This window comes from Geotrypetes seraphini, chromosome 2 (genome assembly GCF_902459505.1).
Source record: "Geotrypetes seraphini chromosome 2, aGeoSer1.1, whole genome shotgun sequence".
Classification (NCBI taxonomy): Eukaryota; Metazoa; Chordata; class Amphibia; order Gymnophiona; family Dermophiidae; genus Geotrypetes; species Geotrypetes seraphini.
Window position 1 is genome coordinate 413,647,483 of NC_047085.1, and position 19,990 is coordinate 413,667,472.

General features: G+C 35.9%; 1 protein-coding gene across 1 annotated transcript in view; it reads left to right on the forward strand.

The window, feature by feature from the left end:
- Window positions 1-19,990, forward strand: part of COL28A1 (collagen type XXVIII alpha 1 chain) — a 312,775-nt gene that overhangs the window by 156,849 nt on the left and 135,936 nt on the right. Inside the window, exons 15-18 of the mRNA XM_033931029.1 lie at window positions 248-316; window positions 5,265-5,333; window positions 6,719-6,787; window positions 17,131-17,199. Coding sequence (XP_033786920.1) covers window positions 248-316; window positions 5,265-5,333; window positions 6,719-6,787; window positions 17,131-17,199 — 276 coding nt within the window. The remainder of the gene's footprint in view (window positions 1-247; window positions 317-5,264; window positions 5,334-6,718; window positions 6,788-17,130; window positions 17,200-19,990) is intronic.

Sequence of the window (19,990 nt, forward strand, 5' to 3'; positions counted from 1 at the left end):
TGCTGAGGTTTGGCTGGCTATTTCCAAAAATTAACCCCAGAAAATCTTTTGAATATTGACCTCTCTATCTAAGGGAAAATTGTTTAGAACGATAGCTCCAAGCTTTTGAAAATGCATCTATGCATGCCTTGTCTACTTTACTCATTAATGTCTTCTACACAGGACACATAGTGCAGAATGGTTTTGTGTTTACTGAATATGAATCGCCAAAATTAACACTTAGTATTATATGTCATTTTAATTACAGGGTGAAAAAGGCTCTGAAGGACCAGCCGGACCACTTGGGTCTCCAGGCCCTTCCATTAAGGGTGACAAGGTATTATGATAGTTCTACTTTTTGAGGTGTCTTCTTCATTCCTTCATAGAAAGTTGTAATACCAGTGAAGCAATTTCCTAAGTTAACTGCTGCTTCCACCTGATATTATTATTTTTTTTAATTTATTAAATTAATTTTGTTAGATTAATATGTTAGTATGTAATAAATGCTTAATATATCAAAAAATCAAATAGTCCATGTAACAGTTTAATTAATTAAAGATCAAGTTCCAATACAAGTGCAAAATAGTGTCTAAAATAGTGAATAAATAGATAAATAAGTAATGAATCATAAATAAGAGAATAACTTAGCTCGTGTGTAAAAAATGTCTCCACACAACTTGGCTCTGTATAAAACAGACTGTGTCTCCTTTCGTGAAGGAAATAACTCCACGAAACTTGGCTTTATTGTAAGCAGGCTGTGACTCCTCTCGACAGGTCCTGTTTCGATATACTTCGTCAGGAGGGAGAAATCAGAACCGCAAAATTCTCGGTCCAAGGATTAGAAATGCAGTTAATTTCATATAATGAACCTCTCACCAAAAGCAGCGGCTCAATCACGCTGAAATTTTTTCATATATATTTTATGGATTTTTCATTATATATGGTCATTCAAGGGGATATCTAGATTTTGAAAGTTTGGGTTCTTTTTATATTTTTGTATATTTTTGCATTTTTCCTGGTTTCCGCATTGGATGCACATTGCACTTTATATTATATTTATTTAAGGTCACATGATGTATGGGGCAGGATTTATTTAGACGTTGTTTTAAGTGCTTGTTCACTCATGAATACCTGCCCGGGGCTGTCGTTCATTCGAGGGAAACCCAAGCCCGTACTGAAACCTTTTAGTTAATTCTTTTTATCATTTGGAACATTTTTCCCGTTTTTCCTTTGAGATTAAGTCATGTCATTAGCATCAAAATGCCTAGAATATCACAGAATATTAGTAGATACATGGAAAACATTAAGATATGTTAATGATTTAACACCTATTTCAATACTTAAATCAACATATCAGACCATATGGCTAAACTCCAAGATTAAAATTGGCGGATATAAGGTCATCTGGAAATATTGGATGAAGGCAGGTATACGTACTTTAGATGATGTTATTTCTAATGGTAAGTTGCTTGACTTTTCACAATTGCAACGCAAATATGATCTTAATAAATCACAAAATTATAAATGGTTGCAATTGAAGCAAGCCATTCAGGCAGGATTCCATGAATGGAAAAATCTTAATGATAAGTACAGTTTGCCTTTCTTATGTTTTCAGGTGGACTTCCTGGGACACCAGGCTGCTCAGTGATACAAATTAATATCTGGATTTATGAATAAGAAACCAAAAACTGGTCTTCTGGACATTTGGAGCATTGAGATTAAGCATCAAATTACTGTGTCTCAATGGCCACGAATTTGGTCTTGGAGGATGAGATGTACAGTGTCTGCATCTATGATACAAATTTGGTATTTTCTTTTACATAGAGCATTTTGGACCCCGGTACGTTTACAAAAGTTAAATTGCTCTAAGTCTAATAGATGTTGGCACTGTCATCATTTATTGTTTTTTTGTCCTCTAGTACATATTTTTTGGAAATCTATTTGGAGTCAAGTTAATAATTTACTTGAGAATCCGGTAGCGCTTTCATATGATACGATATTATTTGGTACATCAATGAGGAAAAAGAGTCAAATATCTTAAAAAAACAATAAACTTTTACTCATAATGACAGGAGTTGCCATTCAACAAATTACAAGAAATTGGAAAAATTATAATAGATTAAATTATAATTTTTGGTGGAATTCATTGTGCCATATCTTTAATATGGAAAGAATATTAGCTATTCAGCAAGGACGTTACAAAAAGTTTAATGATGTTTGGGAGCCATTAACACAATATTGTATGGATTGATTTTATCAAATAAAGTATTTTTCCCCTTTTATTTATTAAAGTATAGGGGGGAGGGAGGAAATATAATATGAATCAATTTATGTCAGAGGGAGGAGAGTCATGAGTGGTGTTCCGCAAGGCTCGGTGCTCAGACCGCTGCTATTTAATATATTTATAAATGATCTAGAAACAGGGACGAAGTGTGAGATAATAAAATTCGTGGACGACACCAAACTATTTAGTGGAGCTCGGACTAAAGAGGCTAGGGGAATGGGCGATGAGATGGCAGATGAGGTTCAACGTTGAGAAATGTAAAGTACTACATGTGGGAAGCAGAAACCCGAGGCACAGCTATACGATGGGAAGGATGTTATTGAACGTACCCAAGAAAGGGACTTGGGGGTAATGGTGGACATGACAATGAAGCCGATGGCACAGTGTGCAGCGGCTGCCATGAGAGCGAATAGAATGCTAGGTATAATCAAGAAGGGTATTACTACCAGAACTAAATAAGTTATCCTGCCGTTGTATCGGGCGATGGTGTGTCCGCATCTGGAGTACTGCGTCCAATATTGCTCTCCGTACCTTAAGAAGGATATGGCGATACTCGAGAGGGTTCAGAGGAGAGCGACACGTCTGATAAAAGGAATGGAAAACCTTTCATACGCTGAGAGATTGGAGAAACTGGGACTCTTTTCCCTGGAGAACAGGAGACTTAGAGGGGATATGATAGAGACATATAAGATCATAAAGGGCATAGAGAGAGTGGAGAAGGACAGATTCTTCAAACTTTCGAAAAATAAAAGAACAAGAGGGCATTTGGAAAAGTTGAAAGGGAATAGTTCAAAACGAATGCTAGGAAATTTTTCTTTACCCAACGTGTGGTGGACACCTGGAATGCACTTCCAGAGGGCGTAATAAGGCAGAGTACGGTACTGGGATTTAAGAAAGGATTGGACAATTTCCTATTGGAAAAGGGGATAGAGGGGTATAGATAGAGGATTACTTCACAGGTCCTGGATCTGTTGGGCCGCCGCGTGAGCGGACTGCTGGGTACGATGAACCTCAGGCCTGACCCAGCAGAGGCATTGCTTATGTTCTTATTGTAATCTACATCACCTGTTGAAAGTTTTAAAATGAATAAAGATTTTAAAAAAATAAAAAAAACCCCAAACATACAGTACATACATACATTCATTACTTTTGCAACAAACAGAAAAGTTTATCAGAGATTTCAAATTATTTAGCTGCTTTCCTCCCGATGTTAAAAGTTATATAACTGGCCAGAAACTGCTACTGACCAGTTAATTAGTATTTCAGTGCCTAAGTGAAAATTTACAACATGAGATAACTCGTTATCTTCACGGAATATTTGCGATCTGTGCCGAAAAGTTAACCAGCTATATTGCTTGATAACTGCTAATATTCAGTGCTGACTGGCCAAGTTTAGCAGCCAAATTGGGCCACATAAATAACATGTCTGTCTTTGGCTGCTAATAACTTAAGTGGCAAATGTTGAATATTGAGTTAGCCGATTAAATTGGTGCTGACCCCCCCCCCCCCCAAAAAAAAAAAAAAAAGGATATTGAACGCCTGTCACTGGAAATGGCACAGCATTGATTATCCTGCATCACCCCCTAACCATGAGATTTATGTGAGCTGCTTCCTGCGGTTTAAATACTGCCTTTGTTTTTAGCTTGTCAAGATGAATTCCAGTTTTAGTTATATCGATGTTGCACGCATGGAAAGTCTTAAGTGTGAATGTGTTTTAATCATTTGATAGGTTTGTCCTTTTATTGCAATGGAGTTCTTTTCTTTTATTGTAAACTACTTGGACCTGTTGTATAATCAATGTGGTATATCAAATTCTAATAAATTAAACTAAAGGCCTGAGGGTAGCCCTGCAGGAACTATATGAGCACACTCACAATGCCTGAATCAGCAATGGCACTTTGAGCTGTTCACAGCCACATTTTAGGTGATTAGGGTGAGCTTCAGATTTCTCCAGCTGGTGGTGCTTGAGGTATCCCTTCCAACTAAGGTGATTTGGAGGGGAAGAGGAAAGGGGAGGCAGAGGAATGAAGTGGCTTGTGGACTCCACCCCCTCACATGTTTACCATTGCCCCCTCATCCCTCCTCAGTTTTTGATAGCTGCAGAATGGTATGTCCAGCTGTTGGGTGGGCCTAAGGCAAAAGTGGAAGACTGGCCCAGGGTAGGAAAAATGTAAATGGCGCCTACCGTGGCAGGCACCTATAAAATGGGTGCCTGCCACATGTCAATCACCAACAGGTACCACTTCCAGAATTGCAGACTTACGGGACCCTAGGCACTGGAAATGTAGGCCAGGATTTCACAGGCCTACATTTCCGGCGCCCAGAGTCCCGTCATAATCATGGCCAGCGGTGCATAGTGATGCCAAAATCCAGTGCTGCTCCTAACCATGCCTATTTCTGGGCTTCAGTGTCACTATGTGCCACTAGCTGCCAGGGCCCTAGGTTCTGGTCCTGGGGGTCGCGTGGTGGCACCTTTTTGGAGGGTAATTAATTTTGGGGATTTAAAAAAGGTTTAGATAATTTTCTATAAGAGAAATCCATAGGACATTATTGAGATGTCTTGGGAAAATCCACTACTTATTCCTAAGATAAGCAGCATAAAATCTGTTTTACTACTTGGGATCTAGCTAGGTACTTGGGACCTGGGTTGGCCACTATTGGAAACCTACCACCACCTAACTTTTGGCGTCCTGATGAGAATCCAGGCCCAATGGCACATTGTGGGGTCCTTCTACACAAGGTTCGTTTTGTGTGGCTTTACATGGAGGAGCAGCACTTTCAAGTCATATATTGATATACTTTTCATGTTTTATTTTTTATGAAACTGTTATCATTGTGTTAATATAATTAGATTCTCATGAATCGTGTATCCTTCATGCAATGCTGTTTGTATGGTTTTTATTTAGATATTTAATCAGAGAACGTTTATACTTAGACTGTCCAGTAAAAAAGATCCATTCACACATTCATTGAAAATACTACTTCTAACATTTTTATGCAGGGTAACATTGGACCTGTTGGACCAGCAGGACCAGTAGGGCCTACTGGTATTGGTGTTCAAGGAGAACAGGTGCACACTTTTATTTTATATTAGTATAAATGTTTAAAAAATATATAGATATAGATAGCAGTACTGCAAGGCTGCTTCTAGGGGTTGCAGCAGCCATTTTAATGTGGATGAAGAAGAAGTAGACCTTAGAGTCACAATGAAAGTCTTTAATTGTACAAAGTCCCAAATAAAGAATTTTATTGTGACCCTAAGGCAGTGTATCGCAAACTGTGTACCGCAGCACACCCAGTGTGCCTCCTGAGATTTCAGGTGTGCCGCGACACACTGGTGAGGAGGAGAGTCGTCCATGCGGCGAGAGACATGTTCTGTAGGAAGTCAGCTGGCGCAGATGATTCTCCTCCTCTCCCTGCACCTCCCAGATCCCTCCACCGAAGCGGTTCATGGCCAGATGGGCCCCCGCGCATGCGTGGATGTCAATGCGATGATGTCCCACCTGCGCGAGATGTCATTGTGTTATTGTCCATGCACTTCTGGGTGCCTTCCAGCCGGGGCACTAGATTTAGTGTGCTGCCGGCCAGAAAGTTTGCGAGACACTGCTCTATGGTCTTGTATTGGGGTTGCTTATGGGGTAAAGTACTTCTGTGCACAAAAGAAAAACAAGAATAATCATATCTGATGCTTCAAAAGATAGAAAAGATGATAGCAAAATCTAGAAGGATGCTTGTATGCATAATATGAGACTTGAAGCTTTAATATAATTGTAGGTGTTGGTTGCTGAAATGTGGTATTTGCCTGATTTGTTAATTTTATGTGATGTGATAATATTATATAAGTATGTTTTGGAACCCGCTGTATATAAAGCGGGATATAAATCAATAAACTATAAACTATATTGCATAGGGAGAAAAATAGCCATAAGAAAAAGGAGGTGATGGTGCTTCTGTATAAGTCTCTGAGACTTCATTTCTACTACTGTGTACATTTCTGGAAACCATAGTAACATAGTAGATGATGGCAGATAAAGATCTATATGGTCCATGCAGTTTGCCCAAAAAGATAACTACACCTTCAAAAAGATATATCTAGGATGGAGTTCAGAGGAGAACTATTAAAATTATTAGTGATCTTCATCATAAAGCATATAGAAATTAGGTACCATTTTTAAATCTCAGTGAAGAAATGGTAGTTCATTTTTTGTATATAATTAAAATTCATCAATGTACCATGGAGTTTACTTCAAATAAACAGATTTTAAAAAGGGCCTATATCAAACATATGGCTCACTATGTGTTTCACAGCTTGTATATCAGTTTGTGATCTATTTACGTTAGCATATTTCAAGTTAACATTTAAAAAAAAATATGACATTTCTAGTTTTACTTGAGATTAATATCTAGTCTAGACACATTTGTTTTGGGTTTTGTTTTGTTTTTTTAATTATTTAGGGCATTCCAGGTCCCAAAGGTTCTTCTGGTCCAAGAGGGATACCAGGCATAGGGGTTCCTGGTCCAAAGGTAAGTTTGTAAAACAATTTGTTATCAACCTACTCTAACAAAAGAACCCCCAATGAACATTTAGGGCCCCTTTTACAAAGCCGTAGTAGCGATGCTGTCACAGTAAATACACTGAAGCCTGTACGAATTGATTGGGCTTTGATGCATATACCGTGGCAGCATTGCTACCTTGGTTTTGTAAAAAGGGCCCTTAGCTTAAAGATCTTAAGTTCAAGAAATGGCCTTTATCACTAGAGGACCATTCATTCAGAATTTGTGATACAGGGCTCCTTTTACAAAGGTGTGCTAGCGGTTTTAGCGCACGCTTAGTGCATGCTAAAATGCGTTGCGCGCTAGCCGCTACCACCTCCTTTTAAGCAGGCGGTAATTTTTCAGCTAGCGCGCGCTAATCATGTGTGTGCACTAAAAATGCTAGCGCACCTTTGTAAAAGGAGCCCGCAGTGTCATAACTGATCTCTATTGGGTTTCAACTTTACTTTACTTTACTTTACTTTATCAAGCATTTATATTCCGCCCATACTACATAGGAAGGATTATGGTGGATTGCAATAAGTAAAGCAGGAACAATTTATCCTGGAAATACATAGATACAATTGAACAGTATAATACTTATGTTTTAACAATACCTCATAAAAATATCAGGAACTTAATTAAAGCAAAAGTAGAACATGTATAATCATCCTATCATAAATGTATTCAATTTGAGATGTGGTTTTTGAAATAAAATAGTCTTAATAACTTTTTGAAATTGAACATAATTTTAATATATAGAAATAAAACAAACAAAAGATATCAGGTGATACCTTTTTTATTGGACTAACTAGAGTATGGTTAGATTAGTATTCTGTTTTAAATCTTTATTCATTTTTTGTGTTACAACAAGTGTTACAAATAAACTCAATAGAAACTTAAATACACACTTGACTAACTCATATATTAATATCAAGTATAACATTAATATAATAATCCCCTGTCCCACCCTCCTTCCCAACCAATAATACATAAATCAATTTTATTGTACATTTTTTAAATATTAATTTAGTATGTAATAATCAAAATTGAAAAACCCACCCCATTTCCCTCTTAACAATTATCTTATCATGGGAAAAGTTCATTAGAGAAATCATGTTAACGGTCTTCAGATGTTTCCAGTGTTATTTATGGGAAAAATTATCCTTCTTTACAAAAATCGGTTAATGGTCCCCATATTTTTTTAAATTTATTCATGTATCCTTTGTGTGTTGCAATAGCGAGTTCCATTTTATATATGTGGCATACCGAATTCCACCAGAACATATAGTTCAATCTATCATGTTGTTTCCAATTGAATGTAATTTGTTGTATTGCAATTCCAGTTAAAATAAATAAAAGTTTGTTATTACTGGATGAAATTTGGCTTTTTGCTCTCATAGTTGTTCCAAATAATATAGTATCATATGTCAAGGCTACTGGATTTTCTAACATTCTGTTAATTTGGGGCCAAATTGATTTCCAGAATGATAGGATAAATGGACAAAAGAATAAAAGATGATCTAATGTCCCAATTTCAATATGACAGTGCCAGCATCTATTAGATCTTGAACTATCTATTTTTTGTAAACGAGTAGGGGTCCAAAAAGCTCTATGAAGAAGAAAAAACCAAGTTTGTCTCATAGATGCTGACACCGTACATTTTAGCCTCCAAGACCAAAGTCGTGGCCATTGAGATGCACTAATTTGGTGTTTTATCTCAATGCTCCAAATGTCTCTAAGACCATTTTTTGGTTTTTTATTTATATATCCGGATATTAATTTATACCACTGTGCGGCTTTGTGACCTATTGAGTCCATCTGGAAACATAAGAATTCCAAACTGTGATATTTAGCGAGATCTTTCCATTCAGGGAACCCTTTCTGAATAGATTGCTTCAATTGCAACCATTTAAAATATTGTGTTTTATTGAGACCAAATTTTTGTTGCAATTGTGAAAACTCCAGCAATTTATCATTTTTAATTACATCATCCAAAGTGCGAATGCCTGCTATCATCCAATGTTTCCAGATGACTTTAAAACCGCCAATTTTGATCTTGGGGTTTAGCCATATAGTTTGGTTGGTTGATTTACTAATTGGAATTTGAGTAAGATTACTTATGTATTTTAGAGTTTTCCAGGTATCCATAAATATTTTATGATCTTTGTATAACCTTGGCATTTTGATACTAATTACATGATTAAGACGTAATGGAAACATAAGCCTCCATTCTAGCCAAAACCAGTCTGGAATATTATCTGTGGGTTCTGGGAGGATCCAATACATACCATGACGTAAGATATAGGCTTGATGATACCTATAAAAGTTGGGAAAATTTACCCCTCCCTCTTTAATTGGTTTTTGTAATGACGCTAGAGCAATTCTTGGTTTTTTATTAAGCCATATAAATTTTGTCAAAGTCCTATTTATTTTTGTATAAAACGAATCTTGAAAGAAAACTGGTATCATCCCCATTTGGTAACATACTACCGGTAAAATCATCATTTTTACAGTTTGTACTCTTCCCCACCAAGATAAATGCAAAGGATTCCATTGCTCACACATTTCTGTTACTTTTTGTAATAAGCATTTTTCATTAATTTTCATTGTTTCATCTACTGTTTTTGTTATCAAAATTCCAAGGTATTTAATATATTCTTCCTTCCAAACAAAAGGGAATGTATCAAATAAACCTTTTGTACAATGTATATTTAGTGGAAGAATTTCTGATTTATTCCAATTAATTTTATATCCTGAAAAATTTCCAAATTTCTCAATCAATTCAAGTAGATGTGGAATGGTGGATTCTGGATTCTTCAGATATAGTAATAAATCATCTGCGTAAACAGATATCTTATATTCTTTATCTGAATGAGGTATACCCTGTATCTCCTTAGCTTGTTTGATAGCTAATATTAAGGGTTCTAAAACAATATCAAACAGCAAAGGGGATAAGGGACATCCTTGTCTAACTCCTCTCTGTAGATTAAATTTTTCTGAAAACGTATTATTAATATATAGTCTAGCAGAAGGGGAGCTATACATTGTTTGTATCATTTGTATAAATCCAGGACCTATACCAAACCATTCCATTGCTTGATACATAAAAGGCCATTCTACTCTATCAAAGGCCTTTTCTGCATCTAATGAAATTGCAAAAGTAGGTTCATTCATTTTCTTTGTTAAATATAACATATGGAATGTTAATCTGGTATTATGAGATGAATGTCTTTGAGCAACGAATCCTGTTTGATGCATACCTATTATATGGGGGAGAGCTTTAGCTAATCTTAGCGCAAGTATTTTTGCTAATAATTTTCCATCTACATTTATTAAAGATATTGGTCTATAGTTTGATACCAAAGTGGGATCTTTATTGGACTTTGGCAAAACAATAGTCAAAGATTCTGCTATAGTGCCTTTAATACAACCTTTATTGAGTTGATATTGATAAAGATTTAATAAATAGGGTAATAAAAAGTTTTGAAATGTTTTATAAAATTCCACTGTATATCCATCACCACCTGGAGCGGATCCAACTCTAAGAGACTTCAAAGCTGTTCCTATTTCTTTTTGTGATATTGGTTCTTCCAAACTTCGTTTTATATGTTCAGGAATTTTTGGACCCTCTAACATTTTTAAAAATTCAAAACCATCTTTTTCTTTATTTAGATAATTTTCGGAAGAATAAAGAGATTTATAGAATTTTAAGAATTGTTTTAAAATAGGTTCAATTTGTGTATATGTATTTCCATTTTCATCTTTTATTGCTATTAATTTTGTTTTTCTTTTTTTTCGCTTTAAGATAGTTTGCCAATATTCTTCCTGATTTGTTTGAATTACCATAGTACAATGTTTGTTGAGAAAATAAATCTTTCCTAATCATCTTAGATGAGATTTCATTATATTTACCTTTTAATTTTAATAATTCTTGTTGAATAGAATATTCCCATTTTTCTATAAGTTTTGATTCTAAATTTTTAATCTCTTTTTCTAAGATTAAGAATTGTTTTTTAATTTGTTTTTTTAGAAAAGCCGAATAAGAAATTATTTGTCCTCTAATGGTTGCCTTAAAGGCATCCCATAGAGTTTCTCTGTTAATATCATCTTTATCATTTATTTGAAAAAATTCTTTCATTTTTGTTAGAAGATTTTCACAAAAATTTTTGTCAACCAACAATGTACTATCCATTTTCCAAATTGGTCTGTTATTATTTTGATCTGTAGTTTTAATTTTGATCCACACTCCACCATGGTCAGATAGAATAATTGGATCAATGGCTGCTTGTGTCACTTGATGTACAAGATGTTTTGAAGTAAAGATATAATCTATTCTTGAAAAAGAATTGTGAACATGAGAACAGAAAGAAAATTCCCGACCATCAAAATGAAGTATTCTCCATATATCTATTAAATCGCAAGATTGAATCAAATTATCTAGTCCCATAGATTTCATAACTCTACCTGGGTTTTTATCTAATAAAGGATCCATTACAGCATTGAAGTCCCCTGCTACTATAAGATTTGAAGTAGCCAGTGGTATGATCAGTTGTTGAAGAGTTTTAAAGAATTCATTTTGGTTCGAATTAGGGGCGTATATATTGATTAACGTCATGGTAGTATTTCCCATATTCATTTCCACCATTATCCATCTTCCATGATTATCTGAAGCTTTTAGTTTAAATGAAGCAGAGCATTTTTTGTTAATTAAAATAGCAACACCTGCCTTTTTCCCTATAGCTGGTGAGAAAAAACACTGTTTGACCCAGCCTCCTTCTAGCTTTTTAGATTCTATATGTGAGAGGTGGGTCTCTTGTATAAGGCATATATCAGCATCTTGTCTCTTTAAAAATGATAGGGCTTTTTTCCTTTTTATCATATGATTTAGACCGTTAACATTTAAAGACATAATTTTAATATCCATTTATTTTTAAATTTTCAGGTATTAAATTATGTATATTTTCCCAATGTTTTAAGTATTTCATTTCTCTTTTTTCCTTTATTCCCATGATTTCCTTATATATTTCCCTTTTATTCCCTCCCATCCCTCTTATCCCTCCCTTCCCCCCCTTATTAATTACGAAAACTTGGATACGCAGGTTGAGGTTAGATTTAGATAACTCCCACAAGCTATTAATAATTATCTTAAGTACTACCATTTTTTCCCCTATTTTTGTATATTTTCTTTTATTTTATTATTAATTATAAGAATAAATAAAAAGTTTTCATTCTTATGTATTGAAAGATTATTTTCTGTATTTGTATATCTTTAAATCCATAAGAATGATTATATTAAATCAATTATATCTAATAACATTTCAATTACTATTCATTTCTTTTCAGGTGGTAGAACATAAAATTTGCGTTTCAGATTTATTCTTTTCATATATTTCGTATTGAAATACATTTTAATGTATCTGAAACGCAAAATTAAACCTGAAGTACCACCTTTAACCGGAAATACAACAAACCAATCACTTCATCTTTTTTTTTTTTTTTTTTTTTTTTTTTTTTATAATATTCTTTGTGATTGAAGGATGATTTTCTTTCTCACTATTACTCTGCTTTCAAAATTTCGGATTCAATCAGTACATTTTTAAGTTTGTTGAAGAAAATTTCTTCGTCGTCATTTGAGTTCGGAGATGTGTTTCAAATCATTTACGTTCCTGCCATTCAGTTTATTCTATTTATTCTGAATAATTTTTATATTTTTCAGTTTTCTTGTTTTCTATGGAGAATGTTGCAAGTTGTTTAAGTCTTTAATTTGATCCTTGTGTGTTCTTTTTCCATTGCTTTCCGTTTTGATCTATCTTTAATCGTCAATAGACTTTAGTATGAACCCATTAATTGTTCTTTAGATTGTCATAGGTTGCTCAGTTTGATTTATAAATTCCTGTAGTTTTTCTGGATCTGTAAAGTTTTGCGTTTTGTTAGCAACGGTAACCTTCATAATTGCCGGGTACAGGAGCCCAAATCTAGCTCCTAGAGATCTTAGTTGTGGTCTCATGTCTAAGAATTGTTTTCTTTTTTTTGCTGTTTCTTTTGCAAAGTCCGGGACAATGTATATTTTTGAATCTTGGCATTTAAGATTTTTGATTTCCTTGGCTAATTGGCATATTTCAATTGCTTGTTGGTGTCTTAAAAGTTTGAAAATTAAAGTTCTTGGACCTGTTTGAGTGTTATTTCTTTGTGTTGGAATCCTATGGGCTCTTTCAATTTCCAGTTCCGTTTTAAATTTCAATGGTAGTATTTTAGGTAGAAATTTTTCAAGAAATGCAATCGGATCATTCTTTTCCACTCCTTCAGGTAATCCGATTATTCTTAAATTATTCCGTCTTTCACGATTCCGGCTGTCTTCAAGATTTTTTTTTATCTCTGTTATTTCTTTCCATATGATTTTGCTGTGATTCATGTCTGTATTTAATTGTTCTGTAATATCTTCTAATGTTGAAATTCTATTCTCAGTAATGTCCACTCTTTTAGTTAGGATTGCAGCATCTTCCATTGCTTTTTGTAGTTTTTTGTTACTATCTAAGACAATTTCTTTTATTTGTCTTAGTTCTTCCATAACATCCAGATTTTTTTCTGTTGGTAATGGGATTTTAGAGGGTGTACCTGGCTCAGGTTTCGACCTCTTATTGCTTCCTGATGTTCCAGCTCCTAAGTCAGCTTTATTTTGTTTAGTTGAAGTCATATTTCAATATATATTTTAGTTTCTTTAAAATATTTGGTAGTAATTCTTTTTAATATATTTTTAATATATTTGCTTATAAGGAGCTATTCGTTTATCCAACCATTCAACAAAGCCACTCCCCTTTTTTTTCAGTATTCTTAAAGCAACTGTAAGTTATTTGTCTTAGGCTCTATTGCAGACTCTTGTTAGCATCTATCCTGAAAAAATTTGCAGCCTTCTTGTTCTAGCTCTCCTCTTACAAGCCCAATCGCAGCTTTTACTGAGGAGAGCAATATTCCATCCAATATGTTTACTTTAATCTTTCAATGTGGATGTATATGTATTTCAGTGTCTCTCAACTGTCACAACTGTCTCAATGTCACTTTTCTTCAGGTCAAAGAAATTACCAATCCTTTTATTTGACCTTCCTCAGAGCCCAAAAACCTATAGTCTCTTATATCTGAATCTCTTGAATTATAGCAGGAGAGATTAACATTTATAGTAATCCTTCAGTTTATTTTTGAAGTTGGCAGCAAGGAAATAGTTAAAAAAAAAAAAAAAAAAAAAAAAACCGTTGCCAAGTAGCTTTTACTGCAGATCTCTCTTCATTTCCAGCAGAGGACAGCTATTTCAAAGCCCATTCCCTGATTTAAACAGGCATCAGGCATTTCAAAAAACTAATCATTGTCATTAGGCAGATCCAGACTTTGTAGAAATTTCTTTTTTTTTTTTTTTTTTTTTTTTTCCGATTCAAGATGGCCGCGGTCGTGGTGCACCGAGCAACTGCCTGTTAACCCCCACCTTCGGGAAATCTTTCCTCTTGCTCTCTGCCAGAGATCGTGCTAAAGAGGAGGGGAAGGAAAGCCTCCCTGGCCTCACGGCTTCACTGGTAATTCCCTGGTAATTTTTAAAAGTGAATCTTGTTGCCTCTGCCAGGGGGACCCAATCTTGCCGATTTTGCTGTTTTTTTTTTTTTTTTTTTTTTCAGCGGAGACCCGATCTTACCGGCTCTGTCAGCAGGGATCTGATCTTGCCACCTTTATCAGCGGGACCCGATCTTGCCGGCTTTATCTGGGGGACCCGATTTGCTATTTTTGCCAGCGGAGACCCGATCTTACCGGCACTGTCAGCAGTTGAGACGGATTCAGCCCTCCACACCTCGTTTCTCAAATAACAACTAGCACAGATTTTTTTTTTTTTTTTTTTTTTCGATCCAAGCAATCGCGGCGCTCCGAGCAACCGCCCGCAGAATCCCACTCGGGAAACCTCTCCTCCGGCGCTTCACACCGCCGAACTCAGATCGTGCCAAAGGGGAAAGGAAGCCTTGAATCAGTCTCCTCAGGCAATATCCAAGACGGACTCATCCCTCCACACCACACCTCATCTCCCGGAAAGAAAAACGGCACTTTAACTCCCAACTCTCACTCAAAACGGCACCCCTTTCTCTCCCACTCGATTTAAAGAGGAAAACTTTAATTTAAATGTAAAATCTTGCTTTTTTTGTAGTTTTTTTCTTGAAAATTAAGCCTGTTTATATGGAGCTGTTTCTTCACCCAACCGTCATCGTTCGCGTCCAAGCCACGCCCCTTAGATTAGTATTCTGATCTGAAGGGTTACCTTTAAAAATGAATTTAACCATACTCTAGTTAGTCCAATAAAAGAGGTATCACCTGATTTCTTTTTGTTTTGTTTTGTTTCTACATATTATCTTTTAAAAATGGACTAATATGGCTGCCACACCATTTCTCTCAAGAACATAATTCGCATTCCCGTCACCTGCAACTGAAAGTTAATCACCATCAATCAATAATCACATAGTTCAATTTTATTGGAATAAATATTTGGCCTCAGCTTTATTATCTATCTGAATATTATCTCCACTTACAATACAATCCGTGCCCAAAAATCAATAAACCCCCCAATGCATATTTCACACACCCCCAGGGAGCTATTTGGTGTCGAAACTAGCTCCCGTTAAGTCTTTAAACTTATAACATTCCCCCAAACATTCCCCACGGTGACACAAGGACATACTTTCCCTCACAGCGGTATCGCATACGAGTATTACATTTATTTATTTATTAACTACTCATCTCCCAGATCCAACTGGGCCAAACCCCATTTTCCGCCCCACCCAAAGCTGCGACCATCTCCCCCAACCCCATAAGCTCAACCAAACCCACCCAAGTTGACATAAAACCTGTAACCCCCAACCCCACCCCGAAACACTGACACAAAACATAACACCAGCACAAATGGGAGGGAGGAAGGGATAATTTTTCCTGAAGAGACTACACTTCTCCCTCTGTATTCACGGTTTCAGCAATTGTGGTTTCGATTATTCATGGTTTTTAGCTTACTGGCTCCTCCCCCCAAATGACATCAGCTTGCATAGAGAAATTACTGATTCCAAGTGTTTACAGAGAAAATTGCTGATTCCCAGCACTTTCTTCACCATGTTTTACCTCTCCTTCAGGAACAGGCCAGGTCTCCCACCATGTTATTTGCGGTTTCACCATATTCACAATGGTTTTTAATAGAAAACAGCGAATAACATATGGAAAAGTTATTTGTGGGTCTGTTAATCCCCTATCACAACGAATAAGGAGGGAGAAATGTACTATACTGTTCCCCTTTCCTCACAGAACTCACTCCAGCCAACCACAACATCCAACCAATCACATGACTGCTCCACCCCTTCACCTTAGAAATCTCCCTAATCTTTTTTCTTTTTTACAAGCTCTGACTATGAATCCTTTTTTACCTTCTCTTATAAACTTGTCAATCCTTATTCTACAGACCCTTAACAAAACCTGATATATTCCCCTCACCCTCTGCCCCCCTCCCCCCCATTTTACCCACACCACATTCAATGAATATTACCAGCAGGTGACATCAGCTTAGCTAATGTTATATCACACCAGATGAATCTGGTGTTCTTCTTTCAACATGCAGTAACTCCTTATAGTTGTTTCTCAATAATGGGCCCAAAATTATGGGCTCTTCCTGGGTATCTTTGTAATTGTAATTCTCTCCAGCAATTCAAAATGCAGTTGAAAACTTACTTGTTTGTTGAGACTTTCTCTTAAAGATTAGAAGTGATAAGAACTATGAAATTTATGATGGCTGTATTTGGGAAATAGTATCTGTCTGTATCTTTTGTATGTAATGTATGTTTTGTGTGGTTTTAATTATTATGTATGTTTTAAATTGTAAGTGGGTTATAAATTTGTAAAATAAATAAATAAATGTACTTGCATAATAGAATTAGGAAGAATATTCCATAACTTGGCTGCACTATAAGAAAAAACATATTGAAAAAACATTTTTTAAACCTAATGCCCTTTGAACCATTATTTTCAACTGATTATAAATTCCAAATTTACAAACTGATACAAATAAATTGGAGCCAAACCATGAATAATCTTAAATATAAAACAGTACATTTTAAAATCAATCCTAATCTTCTTGGGAACTAGGAAGCCAGTGGAAATGCAAGTATCATGGTATAATTAGCTCAGATTTCTTCAATGAGCAAATCAGCTGAGGAGCAGTATTTCTTAGATTACAATGCATACCAAATTCAGTTCTGAATTTAGCAGTTCTAAAAATTTAGCAATTCAAATTGTTTGTGAGAAATAAACAAGCTTTTTCTTAGGGAGAACAAGGAGAAACTGGACTGCAGGGACATCCAGGTCCAACAGTAGTTGGAGCTCCAGGGCCCAAGGTAAGACTACTGCATGCCACTGCTTTGCTTAACTTTCTTATAATTTTTTGTTCTTTTTAGATTAAGTGGTATACAAGATCCACATCCATTTACCTCTTTTAAAAATGTGTGATTGGTAATGAGATGTGGAGTCATAAATAACAAAGTTAATCAATTAATAATATTTCTACATGATAAATTTATTTTACATAAATACTTCAACAATAAATCCAAAAACAACCACACAATTACTAAAACCATACATAAAAATATACTTGCTAATTCTATAATCTTAGCAGCTAAATATAAGCACCATTTGTGTGCTAAGATTATAGAATACACATGTGACTGTAACATCCATATATGTAAATGCGAGATGGATGCCAAACAGTATTTTACAAACTTGGCATAGTGTGCCACTGCAAAGGGTGTGTGTGCATGTGGCAGAATATAGGCGGGGCATGGGTTGGTCCCACACTTACATGCATAACTTATAGAATACTATAAGTATACACTGAAATACAACATCTACATACTAACATTTATACCTTCCTTTAAAATGCAAAAGTGATAGTGCCTAAAAGTTGGCATATAAATGTTATCTTATGTTTGATTCTATAATGGAATCTTGTCAACCAGATGCTGCTACAGAATTTATGACACTTTGGGCTAGATTCTGAAAACAGCACCGCTTTCGGCAGCTGCCTACAAAAGTGCCGCTGATTGCGTGTCAATCACGTGGCGGCGCTGTTTGCAGAATTGCAACATGTGAATGGTAAGTGCCGGAATGTAGGCCAGGGTTTTGAAGGCCTACATTTCCGCACCTACTTTTCACATGAATCCCATCTACAGAGGTGCCTACTGGCGCCTAATAGCATTTCTGGAATTGGCTACACCTACTTTGGCCTTAGGTGCTGGTAGGCGCCTCCATAGCTGCAAATACAGCGCTGCTATGGGAGTTGCAGGTAGGCGGCTCTATTTTTTTTAATTAAAATTGGATATTAAGTGGATTTTATGCATGCGGGTCACTTAAGTTAGGCTGTGGTACAATTCCTATTGCTGCATAACTTAAGGTACCTTTGTAGAATCGGCCCCTTTATATTTTAGTACCCAAATTTGGCCAACCTTTATAGAATTTCCCCCATACAATGCACAGATACATCAAAGCCTAAGCTAAACATCATTGCTCTCAGCTTAAAAAAAAAAAAAAAAAAGGTCCTAAAACACAAATATTTTCCACCCTATATCCAGAGGAAGAGAGTCCCGGAACTGTGAAACCACTAAAAAATCTAGAGTTCTAAAATGAGACATATGAGCCTTGTGAGGGGATGGAACCCTTAAAAACATCCTTGACTGGGACAGAGAACCCTCATAGGTTCATACCAGCTAAGAAAGTGTATCAGGTGCTTTGGGTCTAAGCCCTGTAATACTCAAAAGACCAAAGTTAATCATTTAGATTTTACCCTTTCCATCACTAGCATCCAGTGGAGCCTGTGCAACAGAAGTTCTGCATTCTTCTGTAGCTCACACATTAAAGTCTTGCTGCTATATGTTGTAAGGCCTACATAAGAGAACTACACTACAGTAATCAATTGTAAAAAAAAACACTAGCATAGTCATTTCAGTCCACAACATCTCCTAATCTAACTAAGGGCCCAAATGTTCTTACTAACCTTGACTTTCCAAATGTATTCTTTAAAACTAGAGAAATCTGAGATTCCAATGAAAATAGCTTATCTCACTTTAACCCAAGATTATTCTTGTCTTAGAAGGCATGCGATATACTTATGTCTAGCACTCTAGTGATAGCTGCAATTACTGACAAGAGACATTTTTGTGGTTTATAAAAACATAAAAATATTAGAAGGAACAAAAATGTATGATTATATATTTTTAGAACATGTTAAAGAACAGCATCAAAAGATTCCTAAAGTGGCCTAATTGGTATAATGCTCCATACTTCTTTTTTCCTAGAAAATGTGGAGGATAATAATAATAATAATATGACATAGGAAATCAGGGCAGCACACAGCAAATTCCACAGATATACAATGAGAATTATTTACTAATGGTTAGCATGCTATTTACATAGTAGCATACATACATAGTAGATGACGGCAGATAAAGACCCAAATGGTCCATCCAGTCTGCCCAACCTGATTCAATTTAAATTTTTATTTTTTTTTATTTTTTTTATTTTTTTCTTCTTAGCTATTTCTGGGCAAGAATCCAAAGCTTTACCCGGTACTGTGCTTGGGTTCCAACTGCCGAAATCTCTGTTAAGACTTACTCCAGCCCATCTACCCCTCCCAGCCATTGAAGCCCTCCCCATCCCATCCTCCACCAAACGCCCATACACAGACACAGATCGTGCAAGTCTGCCCAGTAACTGGCCTAGTTCAATATTTAATATTATTTTCTGATTCTAAATCCTCTGTGTTCATCCCACGCTTCTTTGAACTCAGTCACAGTTTTACTCTCCACCACCTCTCTCGGGAGCGCATTCCAGGCACCCACCACCCTCTCCGTAAAGTAGAATTTCCTAACATTGCCCCTGAATCTACCACCCCTCAACCTCAAATTATGTCCTCTGGTTTTACCATTTTCCTTTCTCTGGAAAAGATTTTGTTCTACGTTAATACCCTTCAAGTATTTGAACGTCTGAATCATATCTCCCCTGTCTCTCCTTTCCTCTAGGGTATACATATTCAGGGCTTCCAGTCTCTCCTCATACGTCTTCTGGTGCAAGCATCCTATCATTTTCGTCGCATTCATTAACAGCATCTTGGCAACAAAACTCCATTATAGAATG